General features: G+C 35.4%; 1 protein-coding gene across 1 annotated transcript in view; it reads right to left on the reverse strand.

Moving 5' to 3' along the window:
• Window positions 1-8,164: 8,164 nt before the first annotated feature.
• LOC122808185 (scavenger receptor cysteine-rich type 1 protein M130-like) overlaps window positions 8,165-21,769 on the reverse strand; it is a 234,440-nt gene continuing 220,835 nt past the window's right edge. Inside the window, exon 5 of the mRNA XM_044079153.1 lies at window positions 8,165-8,283. Within this exon, the coding sequence (XP_043935088.1) occupies window positions 8,165-8,283 (119 nt within the window). The remainder of the gene's footprint in view (window positions 8,284-21,769) is intronic.

Raw genomic sequence — 21,769 nt, forward strand, 5'->3', positions numbered from 1 at the left:
GTTAATAGCTATTATTCCTGATAAAATTATTATTAATAATTTAAATAAACTTTTATTGAAATGTTTGTTGCATCCTATAAAATAAAGAACTTCATTATCAAATCATAGTAGATTGAGGAAAGAAGGTAGTTTGTGATTTCCTCATGATGAAAACTATATGCATTCTATAGTTTTACAAACTGTTGTAAACTGGAAAGGTACTACATTGAAAGCTCAATTGTATTCATTAGTGAAAATTCTCAACTAAAACCTGTTTCAGAAACTTTGAATATTATTAATAATAAATTATTTGGTTAGTTATGTGTTTAATGCTGAATTCAGGTTTTATTTCATTATTAAATAGGACAAGGAAATGATTTTAACTTCTCATCTGTTAAAACATTTTGCTATTAACCAAAGTCTATACAAAAAAGTCAATAAAAGCAAACAAGTTGGAAAATTATATATCTTAAAAAATAATTTTGTTTAATGGTATAATTTAATATAAAAAACAGTCAAATGACAGAACAGATACTTAATAAATATAATCTTTATTAGTAATACAAACAAATCAGCAAATTTAGTTCAGATTTTATTAAAAATAAAAATGAAATTAGTAGAATACAGAATGAAACTATACTGTCTTTGGTAATTTATATTTCTATTGTTATTAATAGCAATCAGACTATAATTCCATCCCTGTCAAACTTAAATTATTACTACAACTTAGCACTAAGACTGATGATAAATGCTTACATTTTCTTCTAAATGATAATTTACATATTGTTAATAATCAATCTCCAAATGAGTTAATTTTAAAATCTGTTCGTAATACTTTATCTAGTATATATTGGAAGATATTTACTTGGAAATATCTACATATAATTTTCATTAGACCATATAAAATAAGTAAAATGATTAAAACAAATGTTCTTCATTTTTTGGCCTTGTATTTTAAAGCTGATTGTTTTTACATTTTTTTCTTCTGTTTCTTATAAGAAAAATGAAAAGTTTTGGATTGACTTTCAAGAGTTTCTTAAACCATTGCAGTCTGACAATTGTAATGTTTCAGAATCCTTAATTTTGGTACATGCTCCTTTTCCAGACTGCACAAGGTTGTAAGATGTCCCTATAATTTGATCTTTGTTAGCAGTTGCAAGAAAAGTAAAAAGTGTAACTTGTAAGAAAGATTTTGCTCTAACTTTTAAAGAATTTATCAAAATTGCCACTGAGGTGTGTTATAAAGAAATTTAAACTATATCATTAAGATCTAAACAAAAACAGAACTTTAAAAAACGGTTAAATATAGCTCAGTCATTGAAAAGATATATTCATTAACCAAATATCATGAACATTAATGTCATATCTATACATTATTTTTTCTCTTCTTTGTATATGATTTAGTATATAGATTTCCTTTTTCATTTATTAAAATAAAAAAGTACTATTTCTAATACTAATTTCTAATCTGGTTGTTGAGATATTTAGAAAAATATGAAATGTATGACAATATAATTATTATACTAACAACATGAATATATTTTTATTCACACTAGACAAAAGTTAAATATCAATGCAGTTGTGTTTTCCATTATGTAAGCTTTAAGATGAAATATTTTAATGCTTTAGGTGTAACATGATTTTGGAATTGTTAACGCAAATTTCAACAAGCAATATTTGATTGACTAGCAGTGCCATTAGGATGTAACTGCAAAAACCACTGGAGGTGTTACTCAGTTGTAATGAGTTAAGATAGTTATCAAAGTCTGTAACAGATTTTGGATCAGAAATTATATTTAAGTTTGAGAGATTATCTTGGATGGTATTTAAAATATCCTGATCTGCAGTTAGCTTCATATTACCTTAATGTATTTCTTTGATGCTATTTTAAGATTTATAGATTATTTTGGATTTTGACCAAATATTTAGATGGGGTTTGAGCACCTTCTGAATACAGGGCTAATGTTCTGTTTTAATATATTGATATATGCTTGATGTAGTATATACATAGATATTGATGTAACAATTTTATTTTAATTTCATTATCTGAAGTCAGATTTTCTAATTTTTACAGGGATAAAGACGTGATTTTTTTTTTAAAATCCATTACATATTTTTATTTGTTTCTTATAATATGATGTCATAAGGATAAGATTACATCTGATTAGTGTTTTAAGCAAGGCTGAATGCATAACAATTTTTGTCTCTATTTTTGGCTTTTACATACAAATCTGTTCACATGTTTATCAGCTATTTTTTTATTTTATAATATTGCAATAAATTATTTAAATACAAGCTATTACACATGCTACTCTTATAAACTGTGTTTTAAATTTAGAAAAAAAATTGGAGTGATCTGACAAATTCTGAGGTATAGTCTAAAGTGATTTATGTAAGCTTAAGTTAAAATACTAAAGAAATTAAGTTCTGTAGGATTGATCTATGTACATAACCAGTTCATGCACTAAAGAAAAAATATATCTATATATAACTAGAAATAATAATAATAATAAAAAAGAATCATTAACCTGTTGTTTACATTACTATACCACCTGGCAAGATAATATCCAGATAATCAGATCTAGTTTAGAAGTAGTCATTCTCAAGTGCACTAAAAGATCCCTAGAGAAAACTGGTTCTTGACTTTTGTTATTTAAATGTGTAGTAGGAGTAAAGATGATTCATTTATTGAAGGTCAGCAGATGTTAAAATGTTCTGTGGGTGAAAAATTCATATTCTTTCAGAATTGTGGTCAAATGTTTTGCTCATATTCAGTCTATGTCTCAACCACTTTTGTACATCTTTCATATATTTATATTTTTAAAGAGTCAATTACTTCTTTTATGGTTAGTTTCATTGAGTATATTATAGGTATATTATCTCTTATTTAAAAAAAAATCATAGATCATATCTAGAGACAGAATGTCAAGTATTCTACATCTCATAAGACAAAGCAAAGTGACTGCTATGTTGAACATTTGGACAAAAATTTTATAAAATGGAAACTTGGAATTCATGCATTACAAATTCCTCAGGTATTCTTGTTGTTTGCCTTTGGTTCTCATATCTTATATGGGCCATGATTGGCACTTTCTTTAAATATAATACCTGTTACCTATAGATCAGAAATCTCCTACTAGGGCAGAACTGCAAAATATTAGCTCCATAGCTCTCAGTAAATGTTATAATCATTGTGTAGTTAAAAGTGTGCACATTTTAAAAAATGTTAAAATGTACAATTTTTTACATTTGTTATAAGTTCATCAAGTTACACTTTCAGATTTTCACTTATTTACATATTTATTTCTGTACAGGTACAAATATCATACTCTTAGTTGCTATTCATTATTTTCCCAGCCATGCACAAACATACGTGCATCCACTGTACTATGTGAAGAATAGAGCGTACCATTATTGCAATTTATATAAATAGACCATACTAAAGAGAGACAGCATGCAGAATAGTAGCATATAGGTTTTATAGACTTACTCACTGTGTATGATAATGGTTTTACCAATGTATACTATGTGCACCAGTGTAACAATCTGATCAATGAGACTCATAATAGCTCTACCACTGTGTACTATGTACACTGGTGTTACAGAGTAAGTCACTGTGTTATAATAGTGGTATCACTCTGCATTTTGTGCACAGGTGCTACAAAATGATCACAAAGTTTCATAATGGTATTACCACCATGTTTTATGTGAAATGGTACTGCAAAATGAAAATTGGATGTCATAATACTGCTACCCCTGTGTTCTATGTGCCCTTGCACTACAGAATGAATCACTGAATATCATAATAGTGCTGACACACTCTAACATGTACAGTGGTGCTACGTAATAACTCACCTAGTGTTATCACTATGTATTATGTGTACTGGTGCTACAGGCTGATCACTGCATTACATAACATTAAACGAAAAAACATAGCTGGATACTGCTGATTAAATAAAATACAGTTTATTTCCACAGAACAAACAGTAAGGTATTAGTGCTTTCGGGCGGTTGCCCTTCATCAGATAAAATTCTCACAATTAAAAACTCCTTTTTTAAAAAAACAGTGTATCCAATCACAGTTCAATAAAAAACCCGCCTTTTACAAAGTGTAGGCTTAAGGGGGACCACATCATTTAACACTGGATTCCTATGGGCTGTTAGCTCCAGGATCCATCTAGATTCAGCTAATTCAGTGGTTTGTTTAATGTCACCCCCCCATGGGATAACTTTAAATTCACAATGGCCCTAAAAGTAAATTTATGTGTGGGATAATCTCTAATATGTCTGTATAAGGCATTATGTTCGTCCTTATTTCTTATACTGGACAAATGTTGTAGAACTCTAACTTTTAACATTTGATTAGTCTTCCCTACATAAAAACTTGGACATAGGGAACACTCTGCTATGTAGACTACATCCGTGGTCCTACAAGTCGCCCTACCTCTAAATACAAACAATCGTCCATTAACCGGATGTCTAAATTCTGTCCCTTTTCTAATATGTTCACAAGCTTTACAAAACCCACACGGAACTGTCCCAGCTGTACCTTTGGGCCTCCCACCTATATCTAACTTCCTTTCTTTGCAAAGCATATCTTTTAAATTTCTGTTTCTCTTGTAAATAAATTGTGGACAGGTCCCCACCATATCTCTCATGCTCTCATCACTGGCTATTATATTCCAATTTTTCCGTATAATTTCACAAATCCCTCTAGCATCACTGCCATAGGTGAGCGTTATCTTATGTCTATTAAGTTTAGGATCTTTGACTGGTGCATCTTCCCCTGCGTTATGTTGTCGATTTAACCATGGTTTATATTTATTCTGCCTAAGGGGTTTATTCCTCTCTATGATGTCACCAACCATCTTATCACCATAGCCCCTATTTAAAAAGCATCCTCTAAGGTAACTGACTTCCTCCTCAAATTGTATATTATCTTTACTAATTCTAGAAATTCTACTCAATTGACCTTGTACTATATTTGGGAAGGTATGTCTTGGATGCATGCTGTCGTATGACAGCAAAGTATTCCTCCAACACTCCTTTCTAAAAAGTTTCGAAGAAAAACCATCCTGGTTTTGTGTCAAACAAACATCAAGAAAATCCATAGTTTCTCTCGAAGTTTGAACACTAAATCTAAAAAAGGTGGTGGTAGTGTGAAGATAATCAACAAACTTATATAAATCCTCACTGTTCCCTTTCCACAGGATGAATATATCATCCACGAAACGCAGATACATAAACAATTGTCTTCTCCAAATATTATCACATAGCACATGAGCCTTTTCCCAATGGGAAAGGACAAGATTTGCATAGGTGTTGGCACAGGGGGTGCCCATAGCTATCCCCTGTGCCTGCCTATATATGCTATCTGTCCCCTGAAAAATATTATTTTCCAGCACTAGGGTCAGTAGCTCCGCTATTAGTTCTACCTTAGTATGTGAGAGACCTAATGTGTCAAGGAGTGCTGTAACCGCCTGTATCCCATAATCATTGTTAATAACTGTAAATAGGTTATTAACATCCAAGGTAGCCATCAAATACTCCCCTGTCAAATCTTCTTGCTTGATATTACCCATTAAGGTCAGAAAATGTCCTGTGTCTATCAAGACGTGCTCCATAGATGCTACATACGGTCTTAGGGTCACCTCTAACCAAATTGATATATTTTCAGTGACCCACCCCCTTCCTGAAACTATAGGTCTCAGGGGTGGGTCAATCAAGCTCTTATGCACTTTAGGGAGAGCTTTGAAAATCGGAGTTATCGGCTTCTCAATGAGTAAAAAGTCTAATAACTGGGGTGTGATTAACATATTGTCACACAGTCTCCGCAACTTATTGTGAACCCTATCAATTATTCGTCTCACATCTATCGGATTAATGACTAAATATGTCTGTACATCTGATAATAAAACTTTCAACTTATTTGTGTACCAATCTGTGTCCAAAAGGACCACTGAACCACCTTTATCTGCCGCCTTTACAGTGAGGTCGGTATATCCACCAAGATTGGTCAAAGCCAATCTTTGCTCACTTGTTAAATTATAATATTTATCCCTGTCGCCATTCTGGAAATAATGTATTAAATCATTGTCACATTGATTAATAAATAACTGTAACGCCGGTGTTAAGGCTGGTACAAAACTGCTCGGCTTTCTCAAGGTGGTTTGAGTATTATTATTGGTACCAAAAAGTTTATTCAACATTAAAGTACGGCAAAAGGTCATTAAATCTAAAAGAACCTCATGATATGTACATTGCTTGCTAGGAACAAAGGATAACCCTTTGTTTAAAACTGCCAATTCACTTTCAGTTAGATTGCGTGAAGATAGATTAAAAACAATACCATCATGCTCATAAGAAGTCAATCTAAAGTCCGTCTTTTCTTCAAGAAATCCCTGTCGTCGCTCAACGAACGTTTCCATGGGCCCTTCTTTTTCACTTGCACCGGTAGCATGTCCAAAAAATGATTTTGTGACGGTCTAATCTTTGGGCGTGCTCCAGACTGCATACTTTCATTAGAAACCGCCAACAAATCATGGCTCATAGCATCCTGTCCCGGTACAGCGACTGTATTAGTAGTAGAGTTGAAATCTACACTACTACTACTCCGACCAGATACTGCTGTGTCTACTGTTGTCATAAACACCATGTCCGCTGTAGTAGGAACAGAACTGGTAGCAGTTCTTTCAGATGTGCCTCTTTCCTGCATAATAGGTGCATGAGTATCCGAAAAGGCATCACGATAAGCCGGTGGAATTCCGGTGGACGCCATTGCGTCATTTCTCAAAGTCAAACGTTCTGTTTGGCCACTCCTTATCTGTTGTTGTGCGTTGTTCCTATTGGTGCCCTTAACCGCAGCCGCCAGTGTTGAAGCTCTTGTTTTCTGCCAAACAAAAATATTGCCATTGGAGAAATCCTCGTAATCTCTACGAAGTTTCCCCATTTTCTGTGCTCGTAGTTTGGCATCATTGTCACTGAAGGTAGCGTACATCTCTTCCAGCCTCTTTTTACACCAATTCTCAGTATATTCACTCTCTAACTTTTGTTGTAGCAGTATAACATCTTTTTTAAGTGTGTCAATCTCTTTAGCAAAAAAGTCATTCAGCAAGTCCATATAGAGATAGCTAGTCTTGATGTTGATAGACTGCCATCTAGCTAAGAGTTCAGGGTATCTATCTCCTTGGGTCGGCATACAAAGTACGCGCATCCCACGGGGTATGATACCATAATCAAGACAAGCTTCTAAATGAAAAGTTTGCCACTGCAAACGTTGAAGTCTAGTTACCTTGTAATTCAAATCTCTTACGTTGTCATCAAAGGACTTGTCCATTGCCACAGGAACAGTCGTATCTTGTTGTTTGCCTCTTCTTACATTAAATCCCAGATTAAGTAATGGATTCTCTAAAGAAGTAAAACGCTTCATGCACCATCCTGCTGGTATATTGTTTCCGCCAACCTCATCCTCATTGACAGCCACCAAAGCATTTTCTTCAGCATGCATAGCAGCAATGACCCCAAACAAGAACAAAAAGCCAAAAACAAAGGTCGTACATATTAGAGATTATCCCACACATAAATTTACTTTTAGGCTCATTGTGAATTTAAAGTTATCCCATAGGGGGGGTGACATTAAACAAACCACTGAATTAGCTGAATCTAGATGGATCCTGGAGCTAACAACCCATAGGAATCCAGGGTTAAATGATGTGGTCCCCCTTAAGCCTACACTTTGTAAAAGGCGGGTTTTTTATTGAACTGTGATTGGATACACTGTTTTTTAAAAAAGGAGTTTTTAATTGTGAGAGTTTTATCTGATGAAGGGCAACCGCCCGAAAGCGCTAATACTTTACTGTTTGTTCTGTGGAAATAAACTGTATTTTATACAATCAGCAGTATCCAGCTACGTTTTTTCGTTTACTTTGGATTGTATCTTACGTTTCGCTGGATTTTGGCATAGCAACGACCTTTGTTTTTGGCATTACATAGCATTGTTATTACTGTGTATTATATGCACCAGTACTACACACTTAATCAATGCATGGCATAAAGGTAGTGTGCTACACAAAAGTGAACAGCTAATTTGTAAGCTGTGAAATGCCCTGTGCACTGCTATCATGCCATACAGTGATTCATAAAAAGATAGTCATTCATTAGACATGATGGCACAGCTATGTCATTATCATGATACAGTAATTAGGGGATTTGGTGCAGAATGAGGTCCCACTTGCATGAAGTAAAGTGCATCACTTTGTGGTGGCAGCCTGGCAGGGACATGTGTGATTGTAGAATGTGGTTTGCCTGTAACACAGAAAACTCCACAAATTGACTAGAAATGTATCTGTTGTAAGCCTTCATTTCTCATTATATTTTACATTACATGAGCAGTCAGACATTTTTGTCTTTAGGAGTCTTGAAAGGTGAAGCACTCTTGATGAAATCAAACAAAGGATTTAGATTTCACTTTGCTCCCAGGGAAGTTCATCTGGATTGCTGCACTAATCTTACCGTTTAATGTGTTGCTTCTTAGAGGAGTATCAGGAAAGCACAGTTTTTGTGATCTTGTAAGAGTATGTTCTCCTTTACAGGAGACTTCCCTGTACTCCTGAAATGAATATGCATACCACTTTATTTCAATGTCTCATTTCTGAAGTCATGTAAAGGTACATAAATAAACCTGAGGCAGCAACGGGGCATCAAAAGCTGACATAATGTGCTAAGCAAGGCACTGAAATGGTCAGCATGGGATATGCATTATGGGTGTTTTGCAAAAAGTGATGAAAATACGTCATTTTCATGTTTACATTAATAATGCAAAAGTACATTGTGATACCGTCTTGTTAGGGTGGTGTATTCAAGCATTGGGGGTTAGTAAAAATGTCATTAAAACATTCCAGACAACAAGAAGACAGTCGAAAAAATAAATTCTCTTTTGGTAAAACAGTTATAACTATAACCTATATTTCCATGACTGCATTCATTTCATAAAAAGCTGTACATGTGAACAAATGGTTCCAATTTGTTCAAAATATCAAGGCCTAGAATGTTGTCACTGATATTTGGTATCTAATACAAAATTGTTTTCTAGACTAACTACATTTACAAATATTTTGAAGTTATTATATGCATAGTTTGCATAGATCCGTAAATGTCATTTAAAATCAGTATGCTATCCCCTCTAGTCATACACCATTAGAAAGTTTCTGAACAAGTGAACAACTGTGCCACTAATATCTTCAATCTATATGTGATGCCCCTGCACTGGTTCAATAATTAAGGAGCCGCAATCCTCCCCACTAACACCAGTGAAGGATGTGCACATTGGGAGTATGACAGGTAAACAGGATGACACAGTAAAGTACAATTTAACATAAGAGCACACAGAGATCACAGTCAGTCTGGGGCTGGTGTCTCTCTCTCTCTCTCTCTCTCTCTCTCTCTCCAGATCCTCAATAAGAATCCCCAATGGCAAAGCTATAGGGTTATTATCTCAGCTGAGTAGTCAAGCCCAAACCTAGAGCACCCTGTCTGTCCAACCAATGCTTCGTGTCCCTGCCCATGTAGCTGACACAGACACACCCACTTTGAAATTTGATTTATATACAAGCACACAGACACTCCTGGGGAAGGCTCACACAGGTTCACTAGCTATGCCCCCTTCAGCCAAGACTACAAGGTAGAAATCACTGCCACAAACCAGCTCTACTTATCAGTTACTATAAGGCCCTTCCCAAAGGGTGACCAATTCTACTGGGTAATGTTTCTATTATCCAAATGATTTTGTTTCCAAGACTTAAAGTCTATTTAACAGTGGCCTGTGCAGTGTTATCAAATACATATGCAAATACTCTAAGAGCTTAAATATCTCTAAACAAACCAGTCACAATTAAAATGTTTAAATGTAGTTAATTATAAATAATAAAAGCACAAGACAATACTCAACTCAACACAGTGATATCAGAATTCAGAATCACATGAATACTTTAAAACAACATTGCAGGACAGTCTCACATAAATACAGAAAATGTCTAAACTAATCTTGCTATATTCATATCTATCTCTAAGAGAAATCACTGTAATCTAGTACTTATATTAGCTAGGCAAATGCAAGTGCTGAATGGATGTTTCTAGGTCTAAAGACAAACAAAAAATGCACAGACTCACTCTCTGAGCTAGTTCTTAAATTACTATCAAATATTTCTGCTGGGTTATCTCAGATTACATAATTCTTGTCACTTCTGCCTTTAGTTCCCTGGCTAACAGGAACTTAAAATATAGCACCTCTGTGTTAAAATACTTATCTCTTAGAAATTTTGCCTAGAAATGGAGAAACACTTTGACCCTTGGAAACCTGTAATTATTTCTGTTTCCAGACTATAGAATGAATTTGTAGCTGCAGACATCCTGTCTCATAGCTGAAACTGTGAGATACTACAGTCGTAAACAATTTCAATTTTTTTTTCTTAAACTTTGCAATTTAACTCTGTTCTTTTCCAGTAGGATACAATGTGGTTATATTCTTGAAGCTTAGCACATAATATAGAATTTAACATAACATCTAGTTTTCTTACATTTGTAAGACAATCATACAAACCATATTACTATTCACAAATTGCATAGAATTATTTACAAAATTCCAGCTAGCTGGGCTGGCATCCTTCATACTGTCTTATACACTTACATAGATATAATCCCTTGTTTGACTATAACACTAGTACTTTTTTTACAGACAGAGCTACGATACCAACATCAGCATTGCGTAGCACTGTTTTTTTTTTTTTTTTTTTGTAATTCATATCACCTACCAGATATTATAAATCTACTAACATTTTTTGTAATGTGTATCATCTATCAGGTATTAATCATTTCATGAAGTGCGTTTTTATAGAAGACTTTGCAAAAAAGCACTCAGGAAAAAAGAGGGTTTTCTGGTTTGGAAGATCTCATGAAGTAAATATGTTAATTAGCCCCCTGTTGTTTAGGATTCAAATAGTTAAATCAGTGTGTTTTTTTTTCTGTTTCCTGTTTTGTGTTTTCTCTGAATCTGAAGTTTCATTTACTAATTGAAGGCATTTTGCGTTTTGTGCTGTTTTTTTTTCAGGTGGTCTCTGTGCAGTCTTAGTTATTTAAATCGGTTTTCTGTGTTTCCCATTTTGTATGTTTTTTTTTTTATCTGGAATTAAAGCTAGTAATTGAACGCATTTTATTGGTTGAAGTGCTTTTACATGTGTTTTTTTTTTTTTGTACCTAGGTATTCAATCATTTTTAAGTGGGTTTTCTTATTTTTCAGCTTTTCTACTATTTCTTTGCTGAATCTACAGTACAGTTACATATATGATTTAATTTGGCTTTACCATGTTCACTATTTATCTGTGCTCATAATTTAATTAATAAATATTGCTGCAACCAATTGCTGTCCGTTTGGCACTTTCCAAAATGTGAAAAAGCATAAAGTTTTGGCAAGCTGTGTGAGCTTTACATAGAGTGGGTAGTCATTAAACCCACTGCGAGTGTGGGTTTTATGCAATTCTAGTAAGCAAACACTACTGACTAGAGCTTTATCTTTTAAAAGTATTTATTTCCACTGGTATGTTGTATTATACAAACAGTTAGCAATTTGTGTCTTTACAACTCTTGGAAGTGAAGTCTCCTGAAGGTAAAACCAGACAAGGCATCTGGACTCCATTTTTCATCCAGAGAATGACATTTAAACTACTACACTTATCTTACAGTTAAAATTAGTTTTATGTGGTTCCTATTTTGTGTTTGCAATTTTTGTGTTTTCTCCAAATCTGAAGTTACAGCTATTAATATTAGGTAGTCCACTGTTTGTACTGCTTTTAAGTGGCTCCTATATTCTGTCTATGTATTTAATTCCATTTTGAGTGTGGTTTCTCATGTTTCTGCTTTGTTATTATTTCTTGTCTGAATCTATAGATACACATATGAATTAATTTTTGTTTCATTTGCATTATTTTTCTGTGCTCTTAAGTTAATTAATCAACACTACTGCATCCATTTGCTGTCCTTCTGGCACTTTTTAAACTGTGAACAAACAAAGTTTTGGCACACTGTGTGAGCTTTATTTAGAGTGGATAGACATTAAATCCAGTGCTAGTGTGGGTTTTATGCAATTCTGGTATGGTAAACGCTACTGGCTAAAGCATTATCTGTTCCCAGCATTTATTACCATTATTGTTTTATATTACACAAGCAGTTTGCAATTTGTGCCTTTATAACTCTTAGAAGTAGAAAGTCTCCTGAAAGTGAAACCAGACAAGGCATTTGGATTCCATTTTGCTCCCACTATTGCACTTATTTTACCATTAACATTAGTTCTGTGCAGTTTCTATTTTGTGTTTATAATGTTTGCATTTTCACTAAATCTGAAGTTACAGCTATTAATTTAAGGAAGTTCACTGTTTGCACTGCTTTAAGTGGGTCCTGTGTTATGCCTATGTATTTAATTCCATTTTGAGTGGGGTTTCTCATTTTTCTACATTTTACTACTTCTTGACTGAATCTGAAGGTATGGCTATACAATGCTTTGGTTTTGCAGTTTCTATTGCTACTCTTGAGTTGTTTGGTCTGTATTGCTGCATCTAGTAGCCATGCTTTAGTTGTTTTTCAAACTAGAACAAACAGCCAGTTTTTATCAGCTGTGTGAGTTTTATCTGGAGATTTTGGTCATTAAACCCAGCAGTAGTGGGGGAAATCTACAGTTCTAAGAAGATAATCACTATTGTTTATAGCTTTCCCTATTTCCAACATTTCTTTACCCTGGTATTTTATGTTACATTAACAGACATGCATTTTTATCTTTAAAAATCTGGGAAGCTGAATCTCTCCTGGTGCTAAAACCAAGCAAAGCGTGTGCACATCATTTTGCATTCAGAGATGTTCATTTAGACTACTGAACTTACCATTCATATCAGTTTTATGTGATTTCTTATTTGTGTTTCCTGTTTGTGAATCTGAAGTTACAATTATTATTTGAAGACATTTTACTTTATGCACACTTTTTTCAAGTTTGTTCTGCACTGTGCGGTGCTGCGGTAGCGTTGTTGCCTCATAGCAAGACGTTGTCCCATTTGATTCTCAGCTAGAGTGTCTTCTGTGTGGAGGCATACGTGAATGGTGCATGCCTTTGTTGAAGAATGTGCGTCAGGGCTGGTAGCCCGGTAGTAAATATCCACTACCAATCATTAGCGGACCGTAGTTCCGCTGTGGCGACCCCTAACTGGGAAAAACCGACAGACACAAACAAGTTCTGCACTGTGCTGAGGTATTTAAGTATCTAAATATATTTTGAGTGGGTTATCTCATTTTCTACATTGTTACTATTTCTTCTCTTAATCTGTAGCTACAACTATAAATTGTTTTAGTTTTACAATTTGTATTATTTTAATGTACTCAAGTGGATTAATCATCACTGACATAAGTATTTACTGTGCCTTAGACACTTTAAAAACTTAGAATAAATTAGTACTTTTGGCCATTTGTGAGTTTTACGTAGAAGTTGTGGTCATTAATCCCAGTGGTAGTGGGTGTATCTGCATTTCTAGGGAAATAAACACTATTGGCTTAAGATATAGTTGCTTTCAGCCTTTATTTCTTCTGTCATTTTATATTACACAAGCAGTCGGCAATTTTGTCTTTAAGACTCTTGGCAGTTTGAAGCTCTCCTGAATCTAAAACCAAACAAGCAATTTGGAGTCCATTTTACATCCACAGAAGTACATTTAGACTACTGCAGTTATCTTACCTTTTAAATCAGTTTTGTGTGGCTCCTTTTTCGAGTTTTCTATAAATTTGAAGTTACAGTTATTAATTGAAGACAGCTCACTACTCATACTACTTTTTCAAGTGGGTTCTTTGCTGTTCCTAGATCATTAAATCCATTTTAATTGGGTTCTTTCATTTTCCCAGATTTTTTTTATTACTTCTTTGAATCTGAAACAACATTAATAAAATGATTTGGGTTTTATAGTTTACACTGTGATTTAACTGTGCTCTTAACCTGATTAATTGGTATCCTGCATTTAATTGCTGTCCGTCATTCACTTTTCAAACTACAGCAAACAGCCAGTTTTGAACAGCTGTGTGAGTTGTATCTAGAGCTTGTTTTCATTAAACCCAGTGGCAGTGGTGGGCTTCTGCACTTCTGGAAAGATAAATACTACATGCTAAAGCTATAGCTGTTTCCAATGTTTATTTCCCCTGGTATTTTATATTACACAAGCAGTCAGCCATTTTGTCCTGAAGACTCTTTGAACCCAATGCCCTACCAATAGTAAAAGTGTTTGGAGTCTATTTTGTATCCATGGATGTCCATTTAAACTGCTGCACTTAACTTACCACTTAAATCAGTTTTGTGTGGTTAGTATATTCTGTTTTCTCTTTTGTGGTTTACTAAATCTGAAATTATATATATTAATAATTTTTCCACTTTTTTAAGGTAGAGTTCTCTGCTGTGCCTAGGTATTCAAATCAGTTTTCAGCGGGTTATCTCATTTTTTGTATGCTTACCTCTTCTTCTCTAAATTTGTCGCTATAGCTTTAGCTTTAAGTTGTTACAGTTTTATAGTTTGCATTGTTGTATTCTTATTCTATTAAGTGGATTGAATTACACTGCCATATCTAATTTTTGTGCTTTAGTTACTTTTCAGACTTAGAGCAACACATACTTTTGGCCAGCTGTGTGAGTTTTAAGTAGAGCTTGTGGTAATTGGTTTAAGTGGCAGTGAGGGTTTCTTCACCGCTGGGAAGATAAACGCCACTAGCTAGCTATAGCTGTTTCCAGACTTTTTTCCCCACCTGTTACTTTTATATTATACAAGCAGTCATTTTGCCTTTAAGAATCTTTTGAAGCTGAAGCTCTCCTGATGGTGAAACCCAGACAAAGCATTTTACATCCAGGAAAGTACATTTAGAGTACTGCACTAATTTTACCATTTATTTATTTATTTATTGTTTTTATTTACCAGAAAAGTCTGACTGGGTACTCATCCCAATTTCAATGGAGTCCTGGGCAGAAATGCTCTATTTTGTAGAATGAGTAGAAGGTAGTTATACAAACTTTACAGAATAAGTGTACATATATACAAAGAACAGTATTAATATGACTTTTAATAAAAAAATGATAAATGTACATACATAGCAAAATAAATGAACATAAAATAATATTAATGATATGACAGTTAATGAAAAACATGACAGTTAAAACATGAATACAGTAAAATATTTGTTAACACTGAGCTTAAAATGGTCTAGTTATTTTTCAAACTGAACCAGCTGCAGAGTAGATATTGTGTAGGAGACAGTGAAGTAATTATAAGATGAGGATGGTTACAAATTATGAAGGAGTATTGAGGACGTCCATGTAAACAGAAGCTAGAGATAGTACGGACAGGGTAATTGATAGATAGTTAGAGATTGTGAAGAAGTAACTGTATTATGGCCAGTTACATCAATAAGTTGCGGGAGTTAGTGAGGGCATGGAAATTATCCAAGACCATCCCATGTACAGAGCTGGTAACTGAGTAGGTAGTACTTTAGCTGAGCTTTAAATGGTTTTATGAAGTGTTCGTGTTGTATTCCTAGTGGAAAAGAGTTCCAGGGTTTAGCAAGGTGGTGGGAGAGTACTGATTTGTCATGATGAATCTTAAGATGTGGCTATAAATTGATTTGATTTCACAGTTTGTATTTTCTGCATTCTTATGTGGATTAATCAGCACTGCTTTATCTAATTGCTTTGCTTCAATCAGTTTTAAAACTTAGAGCCAGTTTTGGCCAGCTGTGTGAGTTTTATCTACAGCTTGTGGTCATTAAACTCAGTGGCAGCTGGGTATTTCTGCAATTCCTGGAAGATAAGCACCATTGTCTAGAGCTTTATGTGTTTCTAGTCTGAATTTCCATTGTTATTTTATATTATATGAAGAGTCATGCATTTTTGTCTTTGAAGCATGTGGACTCCATTTTGTTCCCAGGGGAGTACATTTAGACTGCTACACTTATTGTACCTTTTAAATCAGTTTTGTTTCTGACCCACCAACCCTTTCCATGCTTTTCTATAACTGTGTACTGCTACCATAGTCTTCAGTCAAGCTGTAATGTGCAGAAGAAGAGCTTTTTTCATTAAGTAGTCTGAATAGCCAAACTGACTTCAGCACTGTAAACCTGTAGCCACAGTGAACTGCACTGAGCAGAAATAAGATATTCTGTGCTACAGTAAGGCACACCAAGCATAGTAGCCTCATACCTCTCAGCAAAGACAAAGCTGAAAATCATGTGGGGACAAAGGCCCCAAAATAGGGGCAAGCTTTAAATATTGCTCTTGTAAACTTGGAAAGTTGCTAGAGTAAAAGGACTTGTGTTAACATACATTTTCTGGAGGATATGAAGTCTGCATCTTCATATATGCCATTATTTAATGACTTCAATCCTTAGTAATTTACTGAAAAAACACAAATTTTATGAGGACAGACTAAAAATGTGAGACACAATTAATATGACTTTTAATAAAAAAATGATAAATGTACATACATAGCAAAATAAATGAACATAAAATAATATTAATGATATGACAGTTAATGAAAAACATGACAGTTAAAACATGAATACAGTAAAATATTTGTTAACACTGAGCTTAAAATGGTCTAGTTATTTTTCAAACTGAACCAGCTGCAGAGTAGATATTGTGTAGGAGACAGTGAAGTAATTATAAGATGAGGATGGTTACAAATTATGAAGGAGTATTGAGGACGTCCATGTAAACAGAAGCTAGAGATAGTACGGACAGGGGTAATTGATAGATAGTTAGAGATTGTGAAGAAGTAACTGTATTATGGCCAGTTACATCAATAAGTTGCGGGAGTTAGTGAGGGCATGGAAATTATCCAAGACCATCCCATGTACAGAGCTGGTAACTGAGTAGGTAGTACTTTAGCTGAGCTTTAAATGGTTTTATGAAGTGTTCGTGTTGTATTCCTAGTGGAAAAGAGTTCCAGGGTTTAGCAAGGTGGTGGGAGAGTACTGATTTGTCATGATGAATCTTAAGATGTGGCTATAAATTGATTTGATTTCACAGTTTGTATTTTCTGCATTCTTATGTGGATTAATCAGCACTGCTTTATCTAATTGCTTTGCTTCAATCAGTTTTAAAACTTAGAGCCAGTTTTGGCCAGCTGTGTGAGTTTTATCTACAGCTTGTGGTCATTAAACTCAGTGGCAGCTGGGTATTTCTGCAATTCCTGGAAGATAAGCACCATTGTCTAGAGCTTTATGTGTTTCTAGTCTGAATTTCCATTGTTATTTTATATTATATGAAGAGTCATGCATTTTTGTCTTTGAAGCATGTGGACTCCATTTTGTTCCCAGGGGAGTACATTTAGACTGCTACACTTATTGTACCTTTTAAATCAGTTTTGTTTCTGACCCACCAACCCTTTCCATGCTTTTCTATAACTGTGTACTGCTACCATAGTCTTCAGTCAAGCTGTAATGTGCAGAAGAAGAGCTTTTTTCATTAAGTAGTCTGAATAGCCAAACTGACTTCAGCACTGTAAACCTGTAGCCACAGTGAACTGCACTGAGCAGAAATAAGATATTCTGTGCTACAGTAAGGCACACCAAGCATAGTAGCCTCATACCTCTCAGCAAAGACAAAGCTGAAAATCATGTGGGGACAAAGGCCCCAAAATAGGGGCAAGCTTTAAATATTGCTCTTGTAAACTTGGAAAGTTGCTAGAGTAAAAGGACTTGTGTTAACATACATTTTCTGGAGGATATGAAGTCTGCATCTTCATATATGCCATTATTTAATGACTTCAATCCTTAGTAATTTACTGAAAAAACACAAATTTTATGAGGACAGACTAAAAATGTGAGGCAAAAATGTAGACAGTTTGCAAAAATCTAGACAGTTGAGAAGTATGGTAGCCCTCCCCGCAGCACAAGATAACTAAGGTACTTTCTCTACAAGTAAATAGTCACCCCTAACTACCAACCACAACAGGTACAATCAACCCAACACCACAGAATCAAACCCAGCTGCCTATGTACCCACAGCAGGTACCAAACTCCCTGCCCCCAAAATTAGAACTGTCAAAACCATAGACCAGCACTTTTACACAATTTCTGTAGCTAGCCTGACTGAGATAGTATCACGAGACTGTGTAAGAGTTGTCTCATGCTGTCTGATGATCACCAATTAGACAAACAGCATAATACAGCGTGTGAGAAATGTAGATATATATCTATCTATTTGTTTTATATATATATATATATATATATATATATATATATATATATATAAAAACACACACACACACACACACACACATATATATATATATATATATATATATATATATATATATATATATATATATATATATATATATATATAAAGAGAGAGAGGGATATGGATACAGATAGGTATATATAACTGGAAGCCAAAATCTGACATTCACAGACAACACTGACAGAAGGATTTTTAACGCTTTTCTCCAAAAGACATCTTCTCACAGCCTACAAAAAGCACATAATCTATGATATGATGGGACTCTAAAACTTATCTTACTCAAACCACTAATACCTCTGAAATGAAATAATGGCATTAAGCAGCCTTAGAAGCACTCAGAGTTTTCAGTTATTGCCACCTAACATAGCACTAGGAGTCGCAATGTCATGGATGTTGAGCCCATCAGGCAGGCATCTTCCCAACTCAAAAAGTCTACTCATAGGGGATTCCATTATAAAACATACTGATGTACCACTTAGCAAGCTCAGTAAAGAAAATATAATGTTAAATTCCTTGTCTGGTGCCAGGATTCATCAGACTAAAGTGGTTCTGATGTCCTTGAGTACCAAGTGCCACTATAACATTGTCATAGTGACCTGATGCAAGCAAATTATGGACACTATGAAGAGAGACACGATTTAACTCTTGGACTATGTGTCACAGACAGGTGTGGGCCTAACACTGAGCAGCATCCTGCTTTTCCAATGATGATGCATTAATATGAGGACAAAGAATAAGTGACCTCAATAATTTTTTTGGCCTTTGGTGTGATTGAAATGGGGTGCAGTATTTGTCAGCCTGAGAGGACGAGTGCTGCTTCACCAGGGGTGATGAGCACCTGCCCCCTGAAGGCGTTTGAATATTGGCTAAAACATTATCCACCTCTGTAGTGCCTTTTTAGGCAAAGCCACCCAAATAAACCTACAAAAAGAGTGAAACAAGCAAAGGAAAATATAAAGGTGCTACTGATAAATGCTAAGAGTTGAAACAAGAAACTACACTCCTTGCAAGTCCTTCTCACCTTGGAGGATGTAGGGATTTGTGTAGTAATTGAGAAATTGTTTAAATCATTAAAGAGTGTTCAGGTTATGCATGGCTATAATGCCTTCCACACATGTAGACCACATACTATGCAGGAAGGGAAAAAAAGGTGAAAGTGTCTCAGTCTTCATCCAGAAGAGACTCTTATCTTGATACCCTGGAGCGTCTTCATGTTTATCTCAACATCAACAAAATCTCTTACCATAATCTAGCTAGCTACAGAATGCCTCCTGTGATTCAGGGATATAAACGAACCTACTTATGTGAACTGGAGTCACTCAGCTTTAAACCCAATACCATTGTCCTGGGTGACTTCAACTATACCTCTTATGGGATGGTATAAATAGCTTCACTGCACCTCTTGCCTCAGATGGAACTGGCAGCTATGCTGAGTTCTATACCAATGTCTTATACAAACACCTGTATAACTGCATTGACTTGGCCATACCTGATAGGTCCAAAACAAGCTCTTCAAGGAAGACCAAATCTGCCTGGTGGACAACTGCCATTAACAGGCTTTACAATAAGAGGAAGAAATTACTGTCTAAGAGTAAGATGGAGCAAACCCTAAACTGGAAACACTCCCGCCTCAGCTTAAACAACCAAATAAGAATTCTTGTGAAGTCCCCCAAAGCAAACTATGAATCCAAACTAGCTCCCTCAACTAAAGACAACTATAAGGCATTCTTTAGTTATGTCTGTAACCTAAAAGGAAAGGATCAGATTTCAAAGAACTGGTAGTTAATGTACTACATATACTGAGCTTGTGGACATAGCTAACCTGTTAGCTGACAGGTTCTGTGAAAACTGGACTTCCCTGTCCCCACTGCAAGTAACCCATGGCATTCATACCACCTTTCCCTACCTTGTATCTCTAAAGAGCAGGTCGTAAACATCCTCTCTAAGGCCAAAAACATAGCATCTATGGAATATGATAACATTCCAGGCTGCGTCCTACATGGGCTCCAACAAGAATTAGCAACACCATTGGGTACTTTTCAGTCATAGTCTTATCACTGGCTTCATCCCAGATGAATGGAAAATGGCCACCATTATCCCCTTGCACAAAGATGGTGTTTCCACTTACCCCAGGAACTATAGACCTTTTAGTCTGATGAACTTTATCTGTAAGACCATGGAGTGAATCATCATGAACCCTATCAACAAAGATATAGGTAATCTCCAAACACCTGACCCTAATTGTTTCATTTTGTCAAAGGGAGATTATGTCTGTTAAATTTGGTGGGCTTGTTTGAGACAATCACAAAGGCCCTGGATGAGGGGAAATATGTGCACAAAGCCTACCTAGACATAGCCAAGGCTTTAGACACTACCCCCCACTCAGGCATTATTGACAAACTCACCCAGCAAGGTATCAGTCATTATATAATTAGGTATGTTGCTAAATGGCTCACTGATAGAACCCATACAGTCAAAATAGGGGAATCCACTTCCAATAGCAGACCTGTTACCTGTGGTGTTCCACAGAGATCAGTCCTGGGAGCTCTATTGTTCAGAATCTATTTCTCCAAAGTACAAGCAAAAACTAAAGATCTGTGGCTGTCAACGTTTGTTGATGACTGCAAACTGGGAGTGGTCATACAATGGATGGTTCAGTGGCGCAGTGGTTGCACTGTTACCTCACAACAAGTGGTTCACCAGTTTGATTCTTGGCTGAGGTGCTTTCTGTGTGGAGTCTGCATGTCCTCCCTGCATTAGTGTGTGTTTCCTTGGGATACTCTGGTTTCCTCCCACATTACAAAGACATGCATCTGGAACATTTCTCCCCAGGCCTCCTCAGAAAATATGCTCATTACAAGTTGGACTTTAACAATAGAAATAAATAAATCTCCAAACGATGTCAACATACTACAAGACGGTCTTACACAAACAAATAATTGGTGCCAAAGTCACGGGCTTAAACTCAATGCAAAAAATGTATTATCATCCCTTTCAGTAAGAGCAATGTACCTGCTAACTACCTCATCAACAGCAACACTCTAAGTATGCCTTCAGTGGTGAGAGACCTTGGCACACAGGTTGACAGCAACCTTAACTTTGATCACATGTCTCCACAGTGGTAAGAAGGGCATTCTGTATTGCTCATCTCATGAGTAAGGACATTGCCTCCAGAAAAAAAAAAGAAGTTATAACCTCCCTGTACTCTTCTCTAATCAGGCCAATGATGCCCCTTTTGGTATCTATCTTTCCAAGCACTCAAGCACCTACAGCAATTGGAGAGACCACACAGGTTCCTCACAAGGAAAATTCAAGGTCTTCAGCATCTTTCCTATGTGGATCATCTGAAATCATTGTTACTTTATTCTGTTTCATGTAGACTACTCAGAGTTGTTCTCTGCCTTTTTTACAAGGCAATCTCTGACCCTGCTTTACTGGAAATGCTGCGCATCTACAAGTCAAATTATACACAGGTTACTCGCG

The sequence above is a fragment of the Protopterus annectens genome, chromosome 8.part0 (genome assembly GCF_019279795.1).
Source record: "Protopterus annectens isolate FY-2018-M chromosome 8.part0, PAN1.0, whole genome shotgun sequence".
In the NCBI taxonomy this organism is placed as follows: domain Eukaryota; kingdom Metazoa; phylum Chordata; order Ceratodontiformes; family Protopteridae; genus Protopterus; species Protopterus annectens.